The sequence below is a fragment of the Thalassophryne amazonica genome, chromosome 16 (genome assembly GCF_902500255.1).
Source record: "Thalassophryne amazonica chromosome 16, fThaAma1.1, whole genome shotgun sequence".
NCBI lineage: Eukaryota > Metazoa > Chordata > Actinopteri > Batrachoidiformes > Batrachoididae > Thalassophryne > Thalassophryne amazonica.
In genome coordinates, this window is record NC_047118.1 from 42,891,861 (window position 1) to 42,910,399 (window position 18,539).

General features: G+C 39.9%; 1 protein-coding gene across 1 annotated transcript; it reads left to right on the forward strand.

Moving 5' to 3' along the window:
• Window positions 1-4,883: 4,883 nt before the first annotated feature.
• On the forward strand, window positions 4,884-16,925 carry zgc:162544 (3-mercaptopyruvate sulfurtransferase). Its single transcript, XM_034190499.1, has 2 exons — window positions 4,884-5,557; window positions 16,378-16,925. The coding sequence occupies exons 1-2, from the start codon at window positions 4,969-4,971 to the stop codon at window positions 16,674-16,676; spliced, it is 888 nt and encodes a 295-aa protein (XP_034046390.1). The 5' UTR covers window positions 4,884-4,968; the 3' UTR covers window positions 16,677-16,925.
• The last annotated feature ends 1,614 nt before the right edge of the window (window positions 16,926-18,539 follow it).

The following is an 18,539-nucleotide window of genomic DNA, read 5'->3' on the forward strand; positions in this document are numbered from 1 at the left end:
CCATTTATTTTACAGATGAGTCGTTCAATTGAATCAGTTTCTGACAAAGCGGTGAACCACTCTGAAAACGTGGGGCCATTCTGTCCTTTCCAATGTCTTAAGATGATCCTTTTGGCTGTGGTCAGGGCGGTCTTGAGCAAGTATCGGATAGACTGATCTTAGCCCTATGTAACTTCACTGGTGTCCAATATAGTCTATTAAATATTTTAAATTGTATCAGTTTAGAACGTGCATCCCTCATCGGCTTCAACATATGTTTAACCAGGGTATTCCATTCATCTCCATTAAAATTTGCCTCCAGATCTTTTTCCCACACATCCTTCAATCCTTTATTAGCATTACTAGTATCTTCGTTTAAATATTTGTACATATTGCTAACTAGATGAGGTAGACTATGCAATTTTTTAAATTTAGATTGTACCAGTGATTTAGAAGGAATAGTAGAGAAAGATGTCGTTAGTTTTGTCGGGCAGTCCTTCAGATGAATATACGTACTGCCAAAATTGTTTGTTGCAGAGGCTGTAAGTTAACTGAAGATCTTCAAAAGTCTTAAATTTATTATCATGAAAAACATGCTCTATCTGACAAATTCCTTTATTAAACCACTGACCCCAGAATACAGTCTTCCCTCCAATCATAAGCATAGGATTTTTCCAAATTGACGCTGAGCCAATGAGGAAAGGGGACATTTTTTTTCCTTTTATTAAGCTGCAACCACACTTTCCGTATGCATTATAACTGGGTTGGATTTAATGGTGACACTGGGGACTTGAGACAAATAGTGTTCAGCCTTAAACGGAGTGTTGATTTCATCTTCCAGATGTACCCATAATGGTTTATCATCCCTATTTGATAAAAGTGAGGCTATCTGGGCAGCTGTGAAGGCGTTATGATATAGCTGTAAATTGGGCAAATTCACTCCTCCATGGGTTGTACTTGCCTGGAGTTTTTTAAGTGTCATTCTGGGTCATTTGCCTGCCCACACAAATGTATTTATTAGTTTGTCTATTGTTTTAAATACTGATTGTGGAACTGTGAGAGGCAATAAACTGAAGAGATCATTCAATTTAGGAGCAATAACCATTTTGATTGCCTGTATTCTGCCCCATAACGAAATCTGGAGTTTATCCCATCCTTTTAGAAGCAGGTCAATTTTCTGAATCAGAGGCTCATAGTTATCTACCACAATATTACCCAACCCTGGATTTAGTAAAACACCCAAATATTTGAAGGTTTTTGTAACCCATTTGAATTTCCAATTATCAAAGTGACTCTTAAAACATGCTTTAGACAGGGGCATTACTTCACATTTAGTCCAGTTTACTTTATATCCCGATAGGTTCGAAAATGTATTTATCACATTTAGAAGTGAAGGTACAGATTTCTGAGGATCAGATACCAGAACTAATACATCATCGGCAAAAATCAACATTTTGTTATTGTGACCACCCATGCATACCTTTTATTTTGTCATTCTGTCTGATAGCCTGAGCCAATGGTTCCAGAGATATGAAAAGCAGGGGCGAAAGGGGGTCGCCCTGCTTAGTCCCACGCTCCAGAGAGAATACAGAGGATCTCAACCCGTTATTTGTTACTACTGCTTTAGAATTTGTATAAATCATTTTAATAATGTCTTGAAGAATTTTACCAAATCCAAATTTATTTAGTGTAAAATATAAATAGCTCCAGCTAACCCTATCAAACGCCTTCTCTGCGTCCAGTGACAAAGCTGCAATAGGGTCAGTTGAGTCTTGTGCTTTCCAGACCAGATGTAAAAAACGTCTCAAGCTATGAGAGGAAGACCTACCCCTGACAAACCCCACCTGGTCAGAGTGTATTATTTCAGATATTACCTTATTGATTCTAATTGCGAAGGTTTTTGTGAAAAATTTTGCGTCACAGCACAAAAGACTGATGGGCCTAAAACTGCTACATTCCAAAGGATCTTTCCCCTTCTTAGATATGAGGGTGATTGATTCAGACATCGAAGAAGGTAGTTTTTGAGAAGAGATGGCAGAGTTGAATACTTTTAAAAGTTCCGGACAAAGTTCTGATTCATATTTTTTATAAAATTCATTTGGTATGCCATCAATACCAGGGGTCTTTCCGTTGGGAGAACTATTTAGAGTTTTCTTTAATTCTTCCAGTTATGGGTTGTTCCAGATTTTTAGCCAGATCTTCAGAGATTTTGGGGTGATGAAGTCGACCGAAGAATTCCTCTGCTTCATGTATTGAAAAATAGCCTTCTTCAGTGTAGAGGTTTTCATAGAAATCTTTAAAAAACATATTAATTTCTTTGTGATTTGTGATTATTTTGCCTTGCTTATTTTTAACAGCACTAATTTGGCAGGAAGCTTGCCGTGCTTTAAGTTGGCTGGCCAGTAGTTTGCTAGCTTTGTCACCGGATTCATACCATTTTTGTTTCATTCTGTAAACAAAGTATTCAACTTTTTTTGATATAATCATATTCAGCTCGTATTTAGCTTTTTCAGACGCAGCTAGTGTGAGCGAGCTAGGGTTGTCTCTATAATCTTTTTCAAACTTTTTTATGTCATCTTCTAACTTTGAAATTTTAATTTGGTCTTGTTTTTTAAGCAGAGATGATTGTTGTATTAATATGCCCCTGTGTTTCTTGTAACATAATTACATCAGAGCCCTTTTGTTTTAAATAATTGAGCAATTTCCACCTTTTGACAAAAGAACATAGACCATTTACATTCCAGGAAGATACTTTGACTGTTGACTCCATCCTCAAATCTATATTTATATTCTTCTTAGATTTTAACAGTTGGTTTATCTGTGTATTTACGCCTAAAAAAAAACAAACAAAAACTGACTGGCTCCCATCCCTTGAACATGAACAAGTTATTAACACTCCCCCACCAACTCAAAACCACAGTCCATGTGGAAAGCATAGAGGTCTTCCAAGCCAGACGTTAGGCAATTATTCAATGTTAAATTTGACTGCCAACATAATATACATTCTGAATCTGTGTCAGGAAGTAACTCCAAAATTAAAACTGTAAAAAAAAAAAAAAAAAAAAAAAAAAAAAAAACTTACAACAGCAACATTTAACTATAAGAAAATAAGTTGCTTAAATGTTTCTCCAGTAGTTTGCTTGACACACACAATAAAATAACAGAACACATATTATTAGTGACAACACACTCGTATCCAATCTCTTAGGCATAATAGTGGCATTGAGATAATTTACTGTATACCTTGTGAGGTTTATTTAGTCATCCTTATTCTGCATTTGGTAGTCACTTATGATCCTCTTCGCAGCAGCGGGATCCTCAAATCGCTGATGCACACCTTTCAGTGTGACCCAGAACACCGCCAGATATTGTAGTGTGTACCGTAGTCCTTTCCTCATGCACAAATGCCTCACTTCTGTAAACTTGCTCCGCTTATCCTGTACCTCTTTAGTGAAGTCGGGGAAAAATTCAACCTTTTTCCCATTCCAGTGGAAATCTCTGAGATCCCTGGCTCTGAGACGAACTTTTTCTCTGTCTCCATACTTCAAAAATCTCACCAAGATGTGCCGGCGGGGGGCGCTCTGTCCTGTCGGTCACGCTGTCTCATTGTGGGCACGCGATGGGCTCGCTCAATCACTATACTGTTAGCTTCCTCGGTGTCTGGCATTAAACAGCGGAGCAGATTCATCACGCATTCAACCACTTTTCCCCCTTGTTCAGTATCCTCTGGAATTCCTTTAATCTGCAGTTTGTTTCGTCTGCTGTAGTTTTCCATATATTGGAGTCGAGTCTCGAGCCAAGCAACTTTGTCATTTAGGTCGGACAGCATTATTTAGGTGATGCTGGCTAGGCTTGTGTGGCCGTCTTCTAAAGTGGACACTCTCTCCTCGGTCTCACTGATTCTGTTCCCCAAGTAAGACACCTCTGTTCTTAGGGAGTTCATGCTGTCTATGATGCTTATCACATTGGCCCCAACCTTTTGTAGATCCACTTGATGTTTGCGATACATGCTTCTAATTTCTCCAACAAATGATGCAAAGTCACCCATTGGCATTTCTGTCATGTTTCCCATGTCCCTTTTGGAAGTATCATCTCTTGTTGTAGATGCGTTTCTAACTGGAATGGGGCCGGGGATATTAGCTTGGCTATTGTTAGCCTCCATATGCGTGGGGTTATCTGAGTTAGCTTGCTCTGTGTTAGCTTCGTTAGCCCAAGGCTGCGTACAAGTTAGCACATTTTGAGCGTATTTGATGGTTTGGAGTGTTTGGAGCTGGATTTACTCATGAGTTCTGAGGTTCCGATAGTTGTTGTAGTAGAAATTAATAAAGTAGGCAGTCTATAATTGGTTAAATTAAGCCAAAACATCCCCCACTCTTCAGCACGCAGCTACTCCTCGCTGCATCACCACCCGGAATTTAACTTGGTTACTCTTGAGCAATCAGCAAACTAATCAGCAAAGTAACTAATACTTTTCTGAGTGCTAAATCTTAAAAATAACCGATAGATTATGAGTTACTTTATTATAACTAATCAGCAAAGTAACTAATAGTTACTTTTCTGAGTACTAAACCTTAAAAATAACTGATAGATTATGAGTTACTTTATTAATAACATTCAGCAGCTGCCGACAATTTGTCCGCATTTGCTAATGAAGTAACTGTATAAAGTAACTGTAAAATATAACTGTGTAACTAATGAAGTAACTTTTCAAAGTTACTCTGGCAACACTGGTGTAGTGAAGACAGGTCGGACCAATTTTAGGGGGGACCGTTCGGTCAGCGATAGCTGTAACCGTGAGTTTTCGCCCCGAGGGGAGCGACTGAGCGACACCGACGGAGGAGAGAAAAACAGACTAACGTTGCGTCTTCGCCTATCAGAAGTGTTGAAACCGGAATAACTTTCTGCTGGTTTCGCCCCAGCGGAGGGGGCTGGCGGGCAATAAACGACTAAACCCAACATAAGAAGAAGAGTTCCATCTCTTTAACTGTCATGGCGGCGCAGGCGCGCGCAATGGTGACGAGTCAGTGGCTCGCGGATGCCATCAGAAAAAATTTCGTCGGTAAAAAGCTTCGAGTTCTCGACGCTTCGTGGTACCTCCCGAAAACGAACCGGGACCCCAAAGCCGAGTTTAAGCAGAAGCACATTCCGGGCTCGTCTTTCTTCGACATAGACGAGTGCTGCGATAAGAACTCCGCTCTGGATCACATGCTGCCTTCGTCGGAGGTTTTCTCGGATTATGCCGGAGATTTGGGCATCGGCAATGACACGCACGTTGTCGTGTACGACACCAGTGACGTGGGTGCGTTCAGCGCGCCCAGAGTGTGGTGGATGTTTCAGCTGTTCGGCCACAGTTTGGTGTCGGTTCTGGATGGCGGCATGAAGAACTGGCTGGCTGAAGGTCACCCGGTGACCAGCGAGTGTTCGACACCCGAGCGACGGGAGTTCTGGGCGAACATCAACCGGTCCTGGGTGAAGAACTACGAGGACGTGCTGGACAACATCAAAACCAAACAGGCCCAGGTGGTGGATGCCAGGTCTGCTGGAAGGTTCAGAGGCACGGAGCCGGAGCCCAGAGACGGTGAGTGAGCTTAGAGGCATTTAAAGGGGTCAAAGTGTCCGTGTTTGTTGCTTGCAGTCATCATGAGTACAGACAGTTGCCCAGTTCCAGATCACCTTTTTTAAAGTCCCGCTATACGGAGCCATAATGCAACTGAATGTCCTGTATTTGGTATTTGGATGTTATCTAGCTGAAAAAGTGTGGGTGGAGTAGCCCTTCTACTTAAAGTGTGAAGCCACATTATGTGTGGTGCAAATATTTTCCGGAAATGGATCGCTTTGCCCGGTTCTGGATCACGACACTCTGTCACTTTGGGGGCATTCCTGGCATCTGGCTGGAGCTCTCCTAATGCAGAATGATACACACCAGAGCCGGCCCAAAGGATACTCGAAATATGCGGTCGCTTAGGGCCTCCATGCCACCAGGGGGCCCCCAAGAGCACCAAGAAATAAATATAATTTTGAATCATTAATAATATCGAAAAATTCAAATTCATTGATATATTATATATCGAATAATTCAAGTTTTTTGTTGCGGACAGATGATATGATTTAAAAAATTAAACAAATGGAAGTTTTTTTTAGCTCCTGCTCCCCCGCCCCCACCCTTCCCCGTTCCTTCGCACAACAACATGGCTAACGCTACCAAAGAACGAGTATTTGGTCAGTGGTTTGGGGTTGCTGTGATAGACGGGGAAGAAGTGAGCCTCCTGAAACAAAAGGCAGCAGCACAATAAACCTATTCCAGCATCTACAGCAGTGGCATCCAGCCAGGTGACCAAGCTTACCTTACAAGGTGACCAAGAGCACTACAACAAACAAACTCCTGCTAAAAAGCAGCTTACTGTGGTGGAATCATTCACCCAAATGTATTTTTTTTTAAAACAAAAGAACAGCTGGATGAAAAGCGCCTCATTTTCGTCATGGCAGCACAAATTCATTCTAATTCATTCCGTGATGGCGGCACAAAATTAAAAGTGAAACGGGGAGGAGTAAGATTAGGTTATGGTTAAGGTTAGGGTGGGGGTAGGACTAGGGTTAGGAATAGCGAGTTAAAAAAAACCCCGCCATGAAAATGTGACTCATTTGTCACGGGAGCACGAAAGAAAACAATGCGAGACTGAGCTGAATAAGAAAGACAGACACAGCAACAGTCAGAAGAAAGACAAATAATCATATGACAGTATATGGACAATAAATCAATAATTCAATCACACCAATCTAGGCTTCTGACAGTATTTTATTTATTTCTTATTTAAGTATATTTATTTTTATTACAACTGATTATTTTTATATAAGAAGATAATGTAAATGTCATTTGGTTTCATTTTGTCTTGGAAGATTGGGCGTTTTGCACACCCTTGCACATCTGTTCCATATTTTAAAAATAAAATTAATGAAACTGGTTAACTTGTTTACTGTAACTGCAGTGTCTTGTCTGCTGATGTTACTTTCAAATAGTTAAAATAGTTAATGTAATTATGCCACACTTATACACCACTCTGCATTTAGAAGTCAATTAGAACATTTTTGGAAGTTTGCTAACCCGTAAGGTTCAAAACAATAGCCAGAATGACACTGGTATGATGTAAGCTAATTACAAATCAATCTAATGATAGTGGATACGTTACACACAGTGCAGCCTGTGTGTAACGTGATAATGGGGGGATCCCCAGATGAAGTTCTGCTTAGGGCCCCATAAAGGCTTGGGCCGGCCCTGATACACACTGTGCCTGAGAATGTGTTTTGAACACAAAATGATATAAATTCTTATTAAATGAGAATTGACTTAGTTTCGAAAGGCACTGTTATACGTTTTTACGAGCCATTGAATTGTGGAGGTGAGATTTCTCCCAAATTAAAAAGTAAAAGCCACCCCCAAAGTACACCCCCCCAAAGTACACATGGCTCACAAGTACTGACACGAGGCTGCTCTTTCAGTGATCCACAACCGGCAAATTTTCGCGTCGGAGATAAATGCGTGCAGCAATTAAACAGCAAGACATAGCACACTGACATTTTCTGCCCAAGTAAGTAAGTATTTTCCCACTCTAGAACCAAAAACACCGAATGGCTCACTCACCTTTACTACGTCTTAGAGATCGTTACTTTCAAAATTGCAGGAATGAGTGAGTCAGAAAACACGCGCACACCACAGACACCGGGATGTTTAGATTCCTCTGCTGATCACAAGGATGGCTGGATCCGGTTGAGCTTGTGGTCGTTTGTAGACATAACATCAGTCTTTCCATTGGTACCAAGTATTAGCTTATTTGCGCTGATTATGAGAAATGGCGGCGCAAATACTATAGCAGTGATCTGGAACCGGCAATGATCCGGAACTTGGCAAGTGACTGTACCAACCTGGAGATAAGTGTGTTTTACACTTTGTTATCCTGTTATTTCTATATCATACTGCATTTACATACATAAATTTCACCAAATAAATCTATCCATCCTTTGCAACCCTAGTCATACGGTTGGGCCAAACCATTATAAAAAAGGAAGTGGCTTTTCGTGGCTAGCCGTGTTAAGGTACCTTGACACTTGGACAAAATCTGGCGTGCCAGACATTAAACTCGCAAACTATGCGTTCCTCTGTGATTCTGGTGTTGCCGACCCAACGGGCAGGGCTGGATACAGAGTGAAGATCTGACAGATGCATTTTTGCCCAATGATAAAGTAAAAATCATACGCGTCTTGTTATTCAATGATCTTCATTCTTTTATTTGTATTTTATTTTATTCATGTATCACATGGGTGTGGAACTTCCCTATAATTTAAAAATAATAAAATTTTTAGAATTTTGCAGAATTTATTTATTTGCTCCAGAAGAACAGTAGATCTGCAAATTTACAGTGTAGTTTTTAGAATTTTATAGAATTTATTTTTAATATTTATTCGCTCCAGAAGAAAAAAAAAATAGATCTACAAATTTACAGTGTAGTTTTTGGAATTTTATAGAATTTATTTCTAATAGTATTTATTCGCTCCAGAAGAAAAATATAACTACCAGTTTACAGTGTATTTAAAATATGAAGAAAGTTCTGTGTGTCAACAATGATTTAATTTCTTTATCGGAAAGTGTCCTATGCCATGTGACCGAATGAGTGCCTTCGTTTGGATACATGTATTTAGTAAATAAATAAAATGTTTTCCGATCTGAAAGTTTGTGTGTGCCATAAATACACTTAAACCAGGCATACTTCCATGATGATTTATGGATAAATTAAATTGGCACGACAAATTGCGTGGGGGTTAAATGCGTACACTTGTCAAGGTGCCTTTAGTAGGCTAATTCCAAATTCTATAGTGATGCTTCATGTTTACAAACATTGATGTCACATCCAAGCATGCGCATTGACGTGTTGGCAAGAACGTGTAAATATACCTGGAAAGACAGACAGTGCAGCGTCTTCGAATTCAGGAAGCGATTCGGCGTTACCTGTTTTTTATAAGTGGCCACCTTAAAGTCCTGTGGTGCCATCCTGTTGGAGACGACAGCCCGTTCTGTTTCCTGAAGCGGAAAGTTCTTCCTTCACAGAGGATAAATGACCGACCACATGATCCTTGGATCTGCTTACAGAAATATAATGCTTCTGTTTATTGTGCTTACTGTATGACAGGTAAGTGTCATTTTACATCTGAACCACTAATATCTTATGTCTGAAAGCCATATTATTAAATTATATATATATATTATTAAACTTGAGTGAAAATATTTTGAATGCTTCCAAACCACTTTTCAATAACTTACTCACACCACAAGTGATCAGAGTGCAATTTTTTTCTTTCAGAGATTGTCAAGCTAACTGATGAATTAGTAAATTGTTATTATGAGAACTGGGGAATTGATCAGTGTAAGGATTTTAAATTGATCTGACAATGGAAGGTTAATTTGCCTTTGCATTCTTTACAGTCTTGGAGAAGTTTGCAGCCATATTGCAGCTCTGCTGTTTAAAGCTGAGGCAGGTGTGAAGTTTGGCTTAACAACAACATCAAGTACTTCTGAGGCTTGCAAATGGAACAAGACATTCCGAGAACAAGTAAATCAAAACATTCAAAACAATCAAACGCAAAATGGTGTGTCTATTTTTGACACCCTTCAAGTGAACATCCATCTTGCATTTGAAATCATCAATGAAGTGTAAAACACACATTTTGATTTGTTCCTGTTTTTTTTTGTTGTTTTTTTTGTCTGAGTTTGAATGCACAAATGAAAACATGACAGCCAAAAGGTTTTTCATATTGAAATATTTTAATTTTTAACTCATTGCATAAAAATAGATTCTGTTTGACAGTGTGTGCATCCATGTACTTCTGTAATGACATAAAAACATACTTACCTGTGGCTGCTAGCATGCATCTTTGTTCCTACCACATTTTGATGTCATCTGGATGCTATCAGAGGACACAATCACTGCAAAATAAAATCTGTGTATTAGATGACATATCACTGACTGCATTACAGTACATAATGTCCTGCACTGTAAGGAATCAGTTGTGTAGTAATCTCAGTGATTCTTATCAGTTTTTTTTTTTAATTAAAAAGTGTATTCTAATGTGTATGTAATAATGATCTTACAATACACTTCTTTTTGCTCAGTAGGTCAAGGCAAAGTCAGACAGGAGGTGGAACAGTTGGTCCTCTGGTGTGGTCAGAACAAACTGTAACTGAACCCACTCAAGACTGGAGAATACGAGGTCTGTCCGTAAAGTATAGGTCCTTTTTATTTTTTTCAAAAACTATATGGATTTCATTCATATGTTTTTACGTCTGACATGCTTGAACCCTCGTGCGCATGCGTGAGTTTTTCCATGCCTGTCGGTGACGTCATTCGCCTGTGAGCACTCCTTGTGGGAGGAGTCGTCCAGCCCCTCGTCGGAATTCCTTTGAGAAGTTGCTGAGACTGGCGCTTTGTTTGATCAAAATTTTTTCTAAACCTGTGAGACACATCGAAGTGGACATGGTTCGAAAAATTAAGCTGGTCTTCAGTGAAAATTTTAACAGCTGATGAGAGATTTTGAGGTGATTCTGTCGCTTTAAGGACTTTTCACGGTGCGAGACGTCGCGCAGCGCTCTCAGGCAGCGTCATCAGCCTGTTTCAACCTTAAAACCTCCACATTTCAGGCTCTGTTGATCCAGGACGTCGTGAGAGAACAGAGAAGTTTCAGAAGAAGTCGGTTTCAGCATTTTATCCGGATATTCCACTGTTAAAGGAGATTTTTTTAATGAAAGACGTGCGGGTGGATTGCAGCGTCGGCTCGCAGCCGCCGCGACGCTCCGCCACAGGAAAAACACCTCTGTTGGAAGCCTTGAGGACAAGTTGGAACATGTCCAGCTGATAAACAATTTCTCATATACTCACTCCACTGAAACCCATCAAAAGCCAACTGGATTTTAACAAATGGTTATCAACACGGAGGTGTTTTTCCTGCGAGCTGGTAACATCTCTGCAGACACCTCTCACCCTGGACAAACACACTGTTTAAACTCCTCCCTTCTGGTCGACGTTGCAGAGCTCTGTACATCAACACAACCACACACAGGAACAGTTTCTTTCCACAGGCCATCAGACTGATGAACAATTTAACCTGCCAAAAAACCTCACTAATTCATCTTCCTCATGTACAACTTCACTCTGTCTTGTTTCAACTTTGCACACTTTTTACTGCATATTTTATTGTATTGACACATTTTATTTGCACATTTTTATTGTGAATTATTCAGTGTTTAGTGTATATTTATACATGTTTGTACAGAGAGAGTACAGGTCAAACCAAAGTCAAATTCCTTGTATTCTTGTAGATACTTAGTGAATAAAGGCTATTTTGATTCTGATTTTGGTATCTGAATTCAAACACCTCTTGAAAAGAAACAGGAGAAGTGAAGTGGGTTAAGTATACACCATCACCTGACCTACCTGACAGTGCAGTACTTCAAAACCTAGATATTTGTCCAAGTGCTGCATTCTTTTCAGAGGAGACAGACTGCCTCTGAGAGTGAGGATGAGACAAATCTGCCAGAGCCAATAACTGTATTGTGCTTCTGACTTTCGACATGTGCTTCTTTCTCTCTTCTTAATTTTCCAGTGCCTGTTCTTCGTCGTAACCCATCCTCAGGTGAGGAACATAGTCTTGGTCGGTTGGATCATCTCTCGATACCCCTGTATGGATGTAAAAAATTTGGGATTTGTTTACTGAGTTGATCAATGATACATCTATAATAGTCCTATCATAACCTGAACACATAATAATATTACGTACAGATTTTTAACTTCATCTTGATATATTTGATTTTCTTTTGTAAATAAGTTCTTAAAAAAATAAATTGTGGCATCATTTTGCATTTATTTACAGATGAATATTTATGCATGGGTCAGGTTGAAGCTTAAACACCCTTTTCACACTGTTCAGCTCCATGTACCTTAATAAATGAGTGCTGCACTTAAATGCTGATGTAAAACTGAGATATCTGGGCTTTTGATGGATTTGTGTGTAATTTTGAAGTTGGGCAGGAATTTAAAGTCTAAACAGACAAGCTCATCATCCCCTTGAACAGACCACATCCATTTTCCAACAATGGATGTAAATATATGGTATAAATAAATTGCTGCATGGTGGAAAGTGAGGAGCTTTATCGAATTGGCGTGCCATACTAAAATAGAAAATTATTCCTTTGACATTTCTGATTATTTCAATGTACTTGTGACTTCCCTGACAAGAAGTGGATAACACAAGCACAGGAGTGAGCCGACGGCACCCAGTTCTTGTGTCAAATTACAGTAATCCACAGAGATATTTTCGGTTCCCAATCAGGAAATGACTGGTGCAGTTAATAATGCAGCAACCTGTAAAAACTTGTGGTGCTACGGCTTTTTGACAAGTGCAGAAGTCAACAGTGTTACATATACCTAGAATAATATGGTTTATGTGGTAAAATGTCTTAATGGATCATTCAAGACCTCCCTGAGTGATATTTTCATCTTATTTAATATTCTAAGCCAACTGCAATAGTACTTTTAGCAGCTATCAGTAGAGTGATCCATTAGGTCCTGTTAATACACAGCTACTAAGAAATTAAGCAGCTCATAACATTTATGCTGACACCAAAGGAAACTTATAAAAACCACAACCACAACACAGTCCCCAAAAATATGATTTAATAGACACCCAAACAGAGATTAGCATCAACAGTGAGGTTAGCCGAGCTGGTTCAGGCTTCTTTTTGTCAGACAACATAGGGATACTTCATGTCATGAATCTGGTCAAGTGGGTTTGTTGACTTCAGTTATTTTCGTGTCCCAAGCCTGCTTGACCCAACACCACCATTTTTTTTTTTTTTTCTCGTGCTTTTGTTAGCACCAGTGTCGCCAACCGAGCAGTCCCCCCCTAAAAATCAGTCCACCCTGCTTTTGTACAACAATCAACAATTCCACATAAATTCAGCATTATTTCATCATAAAAGACGGAGGAAGCGATCAGAGTGCCACAGCTACATGAGCTGCTAGGTGAAGCGTACAGTGCTCGTTGGTCATTTCAAAGTGTCACAGAATATCGCCTCGTTTCTGCTTAAAACTGACTTTAGAATGATTTAAGAGGTTTTACGTTGTCATCTGATGGTTAATAATCCCATTAATCCATTTGATCGTTTTGGGTCAAGAGACTCTGTCTTAGACGAGCAGCTGAGCTCCAAAATGATGCATGCGCAGTGGAGGCAGGGCGAACCAATTTTTTTGGGTGGAGCGTTTGGTCTGTCACACCGGTATTTGGAGGGGGGAAAAAAACGCTTCGAACAGAAATGGCCGTGCATGTTGATCTGCAAACTAAAAACTGCAGATAATCTCATGTTTGTTTCTGCTGTTCAAGTGCTTCATATCAACTACAAATATTCAAAGCTCATTTTCATTGTTGTTGGCATAAATTTTATCACAATGATAAAATCTAGTTAAATTAAAACATAGTTTTACCAACCTCTGATTTTTTTTTTTTTTTTTTTTATGCACTCTTGAATCTGACCGCCATTGCTGGAAGGGCGCTGAGTGAGGCACTAACCCTGATGTTTTTAGGTGTAAATGCATGAATTAATTTTTCAGCATCACTCTGAGACAAGAGCTTTCTGATTTTAGAGATATTGCGTAAATGCAAAAAGGCAGTCCTACATATTTGTTTAATATGCGCTTTGAATGACATATCCTGATCAAAAATGACTCCAAGATTTCTCACAGTATTACTAGAGATCAGGGAAATGCCATCCAGAGTAACGATCTGGTTAGACACCATGCTTCTAAGATTTGTGGGGCCAAGTACAATAACTTCAGTTTTATCTGAGTTTAAAAGCAGGAAATTAGAGGTCATCCATGTCTTTATGTCTGTAAGACAATCCTGCAGTTTAGCTAATTGGTGTGTATCCTCTGGCTTCATGGATAGATAAAGCTGGGTATCATCTGCGTAACAATGAAAATTTAAGCAATACCGTCTAATAATACTGCCTAAGGGAAGCATGTATAAAGTGAATAAAATTGGTCCTAGCACAGAACCTTGTGGAACTCCATAATTAACTTTAGTCTGTGAAGAAGATTCCCCATTTACATGAACAAACTGTAATCTATTAGACAAATATGATTCAAACCACCGCAGCGCAGTGCCTTTAATACCTATGACATGCTCTAATCTCTGTAATAAAATTTTATGGTCAACAGTATCAAAAGCAGCACTGAGGTCCAACAGAACAAGCACAGAGATAAGTCCACTGTCCGAAGCCATAAGAAGATCATTTGTAACCTTCACTAATGCTGTTTCTGTACTATGATGAATTCTAAAACCTGACTGAAACTCTTCAAATAGACCATTCCTCTGCAGGTGATCAGTTAGCTGTTTTACAACTACCCTCTCAAGAATCTTTGAGAGAAAAGGAAGGTTGGAGATTGGCCTATAATTAGCTAAGATAGCTGGGTCAAGTGATGGCTTTTTAAGTAATGGTTTAATTACTGCCACCTTAAAGGCCTGTGGTACATAACCAACTAACAAAGATAGATTGATCATATTTAAGATTGAAGCATTAAATAATGGTAGGACTTCCTTGAGCAGCCTGGCAGGAATGGGGTCTAATAAACATGTTGATGGTTTGGATGAAGTAACTAATGAAAATAACTCAGACAGAACAATCGGAGAGAAAGAGTCTAACCAAATACCGGCATCACTGAAAGCAGCCAAAGATAACGATACATCTTTGGGATGGTTATGAGTAATTTTTTCTCTAATAGTCAAAATTGTGTTAGCAAAGAAAGTCATGAAGTCATTACTAGTTAAAGTTAATGGAATACTCAGCTCAATAGAGCTCTGACTCTTTGTCAGCCTGGCTACAGTGCTGAAAAGAAACCTGGGGTTGTTCTTATTTTCTTCAATTAGTGATGAGTAGAAAGATGTCCTAGCTTTACGGAGGGCTTTTTTATAGAGCAACAAACTCTTTTTCCAGGCTAAGTGAAGATCTTCTAAATTAGTGAGACGCCATTTCCTCTCCAACTTACGGGTTATCTGCTTTAAGCTACGAGTTTGTGAGTTATACCGCGGAGTCAGACACTTCTGATTTAAAGCTCTCTTTTTCAGAGGAGCTACAGCATCCAAGGTTGTCTTCAATGAGGATGTAAAACTATTGACGAGATACTCTAACTCCCTTACAGAGTTTAGGTAGCTACTCTGCTCTGTGTTGGTATATGACATTAGAGAACATAAAGAAGGAATCATATCCTTAAACCTAGTTACAGCGCTTTCTGAAAGACTTCTAGTGTAATGAAACTTATTCCCCACTGCAGGGTAGTCCATCAGGGTAAATGTAAATGTTATTAAAAAATGATCAGACAGAAGGGAGTTTTCAGGGAATACTGTTAAGTCTTCTATTTCCATACCATAAGTCAGAACAAGATCTAAGATATGATTAAAGTGGTGGGTGGACTCATTTACTTTTTGAGCAAAGCCAATAGAGTCTAATAATAGATTAAATGCAGTGTTGAGGCTGTCATTCTCAGCATCTGTGTGGATGTTAAAATCGCCCACTATAATTATCTTATCTGAGCTAAGCACTAAGTCAGACAAAAGGTCTGAAAATTCACAGAGAAACTCACAGTAACGACCAGGTGGACGATAGGTAATAACAAATAAAACTGGTTTTTGGGACTTCCAATTTGGATGGACAAGACTAAGAGACAAGCTTTCAAATGAATTAAAGCTCTGTCTAGGTTTTTGATTAATTAATAAGCTGGAATGGAAGATTGCTGCTAATCCTCCGCCCCGGCCCGTGCTACGAGCATTCTGACAGTTAGTGTGACTCGGGGGTGTTGACTCATTTAAACTAACATATTCATCCTGCTGTAACCAGGTTTCTGTTAGGCAGAATAAATCAATACGTTGATCAATTATTATATCATTTACCAACAGGGACTTAGAAGAGAGAGACCTAATGTTTAATAGACCACATTTAACTGTTTTAGTCTGTGATGCAATTGAAGGTGCTATATTATTTTTTCTTTTTGAATTTTTATGCTTAAATAGATTTTTGCTGGTTATTGGTGGCCTGGGAGCAGGCACCGTCTCCACGGGGACGGGGCAACGAGGGGACGGCAGGGGGAGAGAAGCTGCAGAGAGGTGTATAAGACCACAGCTCTGCCTCCTGGTCCCAACGCTGGACAGTCACAGTTTGGAGGATCCAAGAAAATTGGCCAGATTTCTATTCTTGATATGTTATTAAAAGTTTGAGCAAGAAAGGTTTATCAGGTATTAAATTATTTTATTTTATAAATACCTGATAAACCCATGTCTCTGTGTCCTCTGTTGCCCTTGCAGATATATTGCCTGGACATTTCCCAGGTGCCATTAACATGCCATTCACCACATTTTGGGACACCTCTGGGAAGTTGCTGGGGCTGGAGGATTTGTCCAGAGTCTTCAAGGAGGCCGGCGTGGATCTGCAGCGGCCGATCTGGTCCACCTGTGGGTCCGGCGTCACCGCTTGTCACATTGCTCTGGCCGCGCACATGCTCAGACGCCCCGGGGTGTGTGTTTATGATGGCGCCTGGAGCGAATGGTTCAATCGAGCATCACCGGAGCACATCATCTCTGAGGGGAAGGGAAAGGAGGCATGAAGAAAAGTGGGAAGGTGATGGACTGCCACGACAACGGAAGAAACATGCCCTTTTTTAATACCACTGTTGTGGCTGTGAGATAATGTCTGCGCATGAAGGAAGGTCTGCATTAATGTGAGCGTGTTGTGGTAACTGACGTTTCTTGAAATTCCTGTAACACAGCTGATTCCCATTAATACGCAGCAGGGCTGCTTGGTTATGCCAAAATTGAAATCATGATTGAGGATGATTACTCAATGACTCTCAAAACATCCTGCATATATTGAATAAAAAAAAATACAGAAATTTTCTTAAAATATAATTTCTATTTTAAATGCTGCCATGGAAATATAAATAAGTTTAATAGATGCAAAAATATAACATATGGCCAACCCAACATGTTGGCAAGACTGGCTTGAACTAGTGAGGATGAAAGAAGCCCAAAACTGCTCCCAAGTTGAGTCAAGTCTGGGAGGATGCACTGGTCCTGCACTTGGCTGCATCAAGAACACCACAGAACTGCCTTGGGTCCTGGATGGCAACCACTCAGGTATACATCCAGTCTATGTATTGTAGAGCTACGGAGATGGAGTGGTTGTTGACTGCCCCCCCTCCCCAGTAACCTCATAATTCAATCTCATAATCTCATAATTTATAATCTCATAATTATCAAGCAAACTAAGACTAACATGTTAACCTTTTTTGGGGTATTTGATTAATGCATATTTTTACACACTGGATGATGGTTTGCATAGCAGGTGGCTTGGGTGCAGTGTTGCCAAAGTAACTTTGAAAAGTTACTTCATTAGTTACTTTATACAGTTACTTCATTAGCAGCTGCGGACAAATTGTCGACAGCTGCTGAATGTAATTAATAAAGTAACTCGTAATCTCACACACACACACACACACACACTCCAACCGCTTAGTCCAATTAAGGGTTGTGGGGAGCTGGAGCCAATCCCAGCAGCCATAGAGCACGAGGTGGTACACCCAAGACAGGACGCCAGTCTGTCACAGGGCCACAAACAAACACACCCACACCCACTTGCACACCTACAGACAATTTAAAGATTCCACTCCACCTAACCCGCATGTCTTTGGATGTGGGAGGAAACCCACGCAAACACGGGGAGAACATGCAAACTCCACACAGAAAGGCCACAGGCGGGAATTCAACCCATGCCCTTCTCGCTGTGAGGCAACAGTGTTAACCACTAAGCCACCGTGCTGCCAACTCATAATCTAACTTGGTTATTTTTAAGATTTAGTACTCAGAAAAGTAACTATTATTTACTTTGCTGATGAATTACTTTGCTGATTGCTCAATCTTACGAGTAACCAAGTCACATTACTCGTTACCTTATTAGTTACATTACTTATTAGTTGCAAGTTTTCAGCAGATTCTAATAAAGTAATTGCATAAAGCTGCTAATGAAGTAACTGCATAAAGTAACTGTATAAAGCAACTAAAAAAGTAATTTTTCAAAGTTACTTTGACAACACTGCTTGGGTGTGGGAATTAAAAACTGACCAGCATATATTGGCTGAGTGACCAATCAAACCATCAATGGTGCTGATGTTGCCAAGCTGTCTGTTGTTGAACAGGCCCCCTGTCCCCATCTCATAATCATCGGGCAAGCTTTGGCTAACAGGCTGACTGGTTGGGGTGTTTGGTTGATGTGTATTTCTGCAGACTCTGATGGTTTGCATAACAGGTGGTGTCTTGGAGCCTTAGGACAAAGTCCCTGATCACCAGATGAGAGTCTAAGTGTTTTAGTTGTGCTCCATTGATAAAAATATCTTCTTAAAGTTGTCCAGAAAAGTCAGAGAGAATCAAGTCTCAAAACAAAAAAGGCAGCTCACAGAGTCCTCGTAAAACAG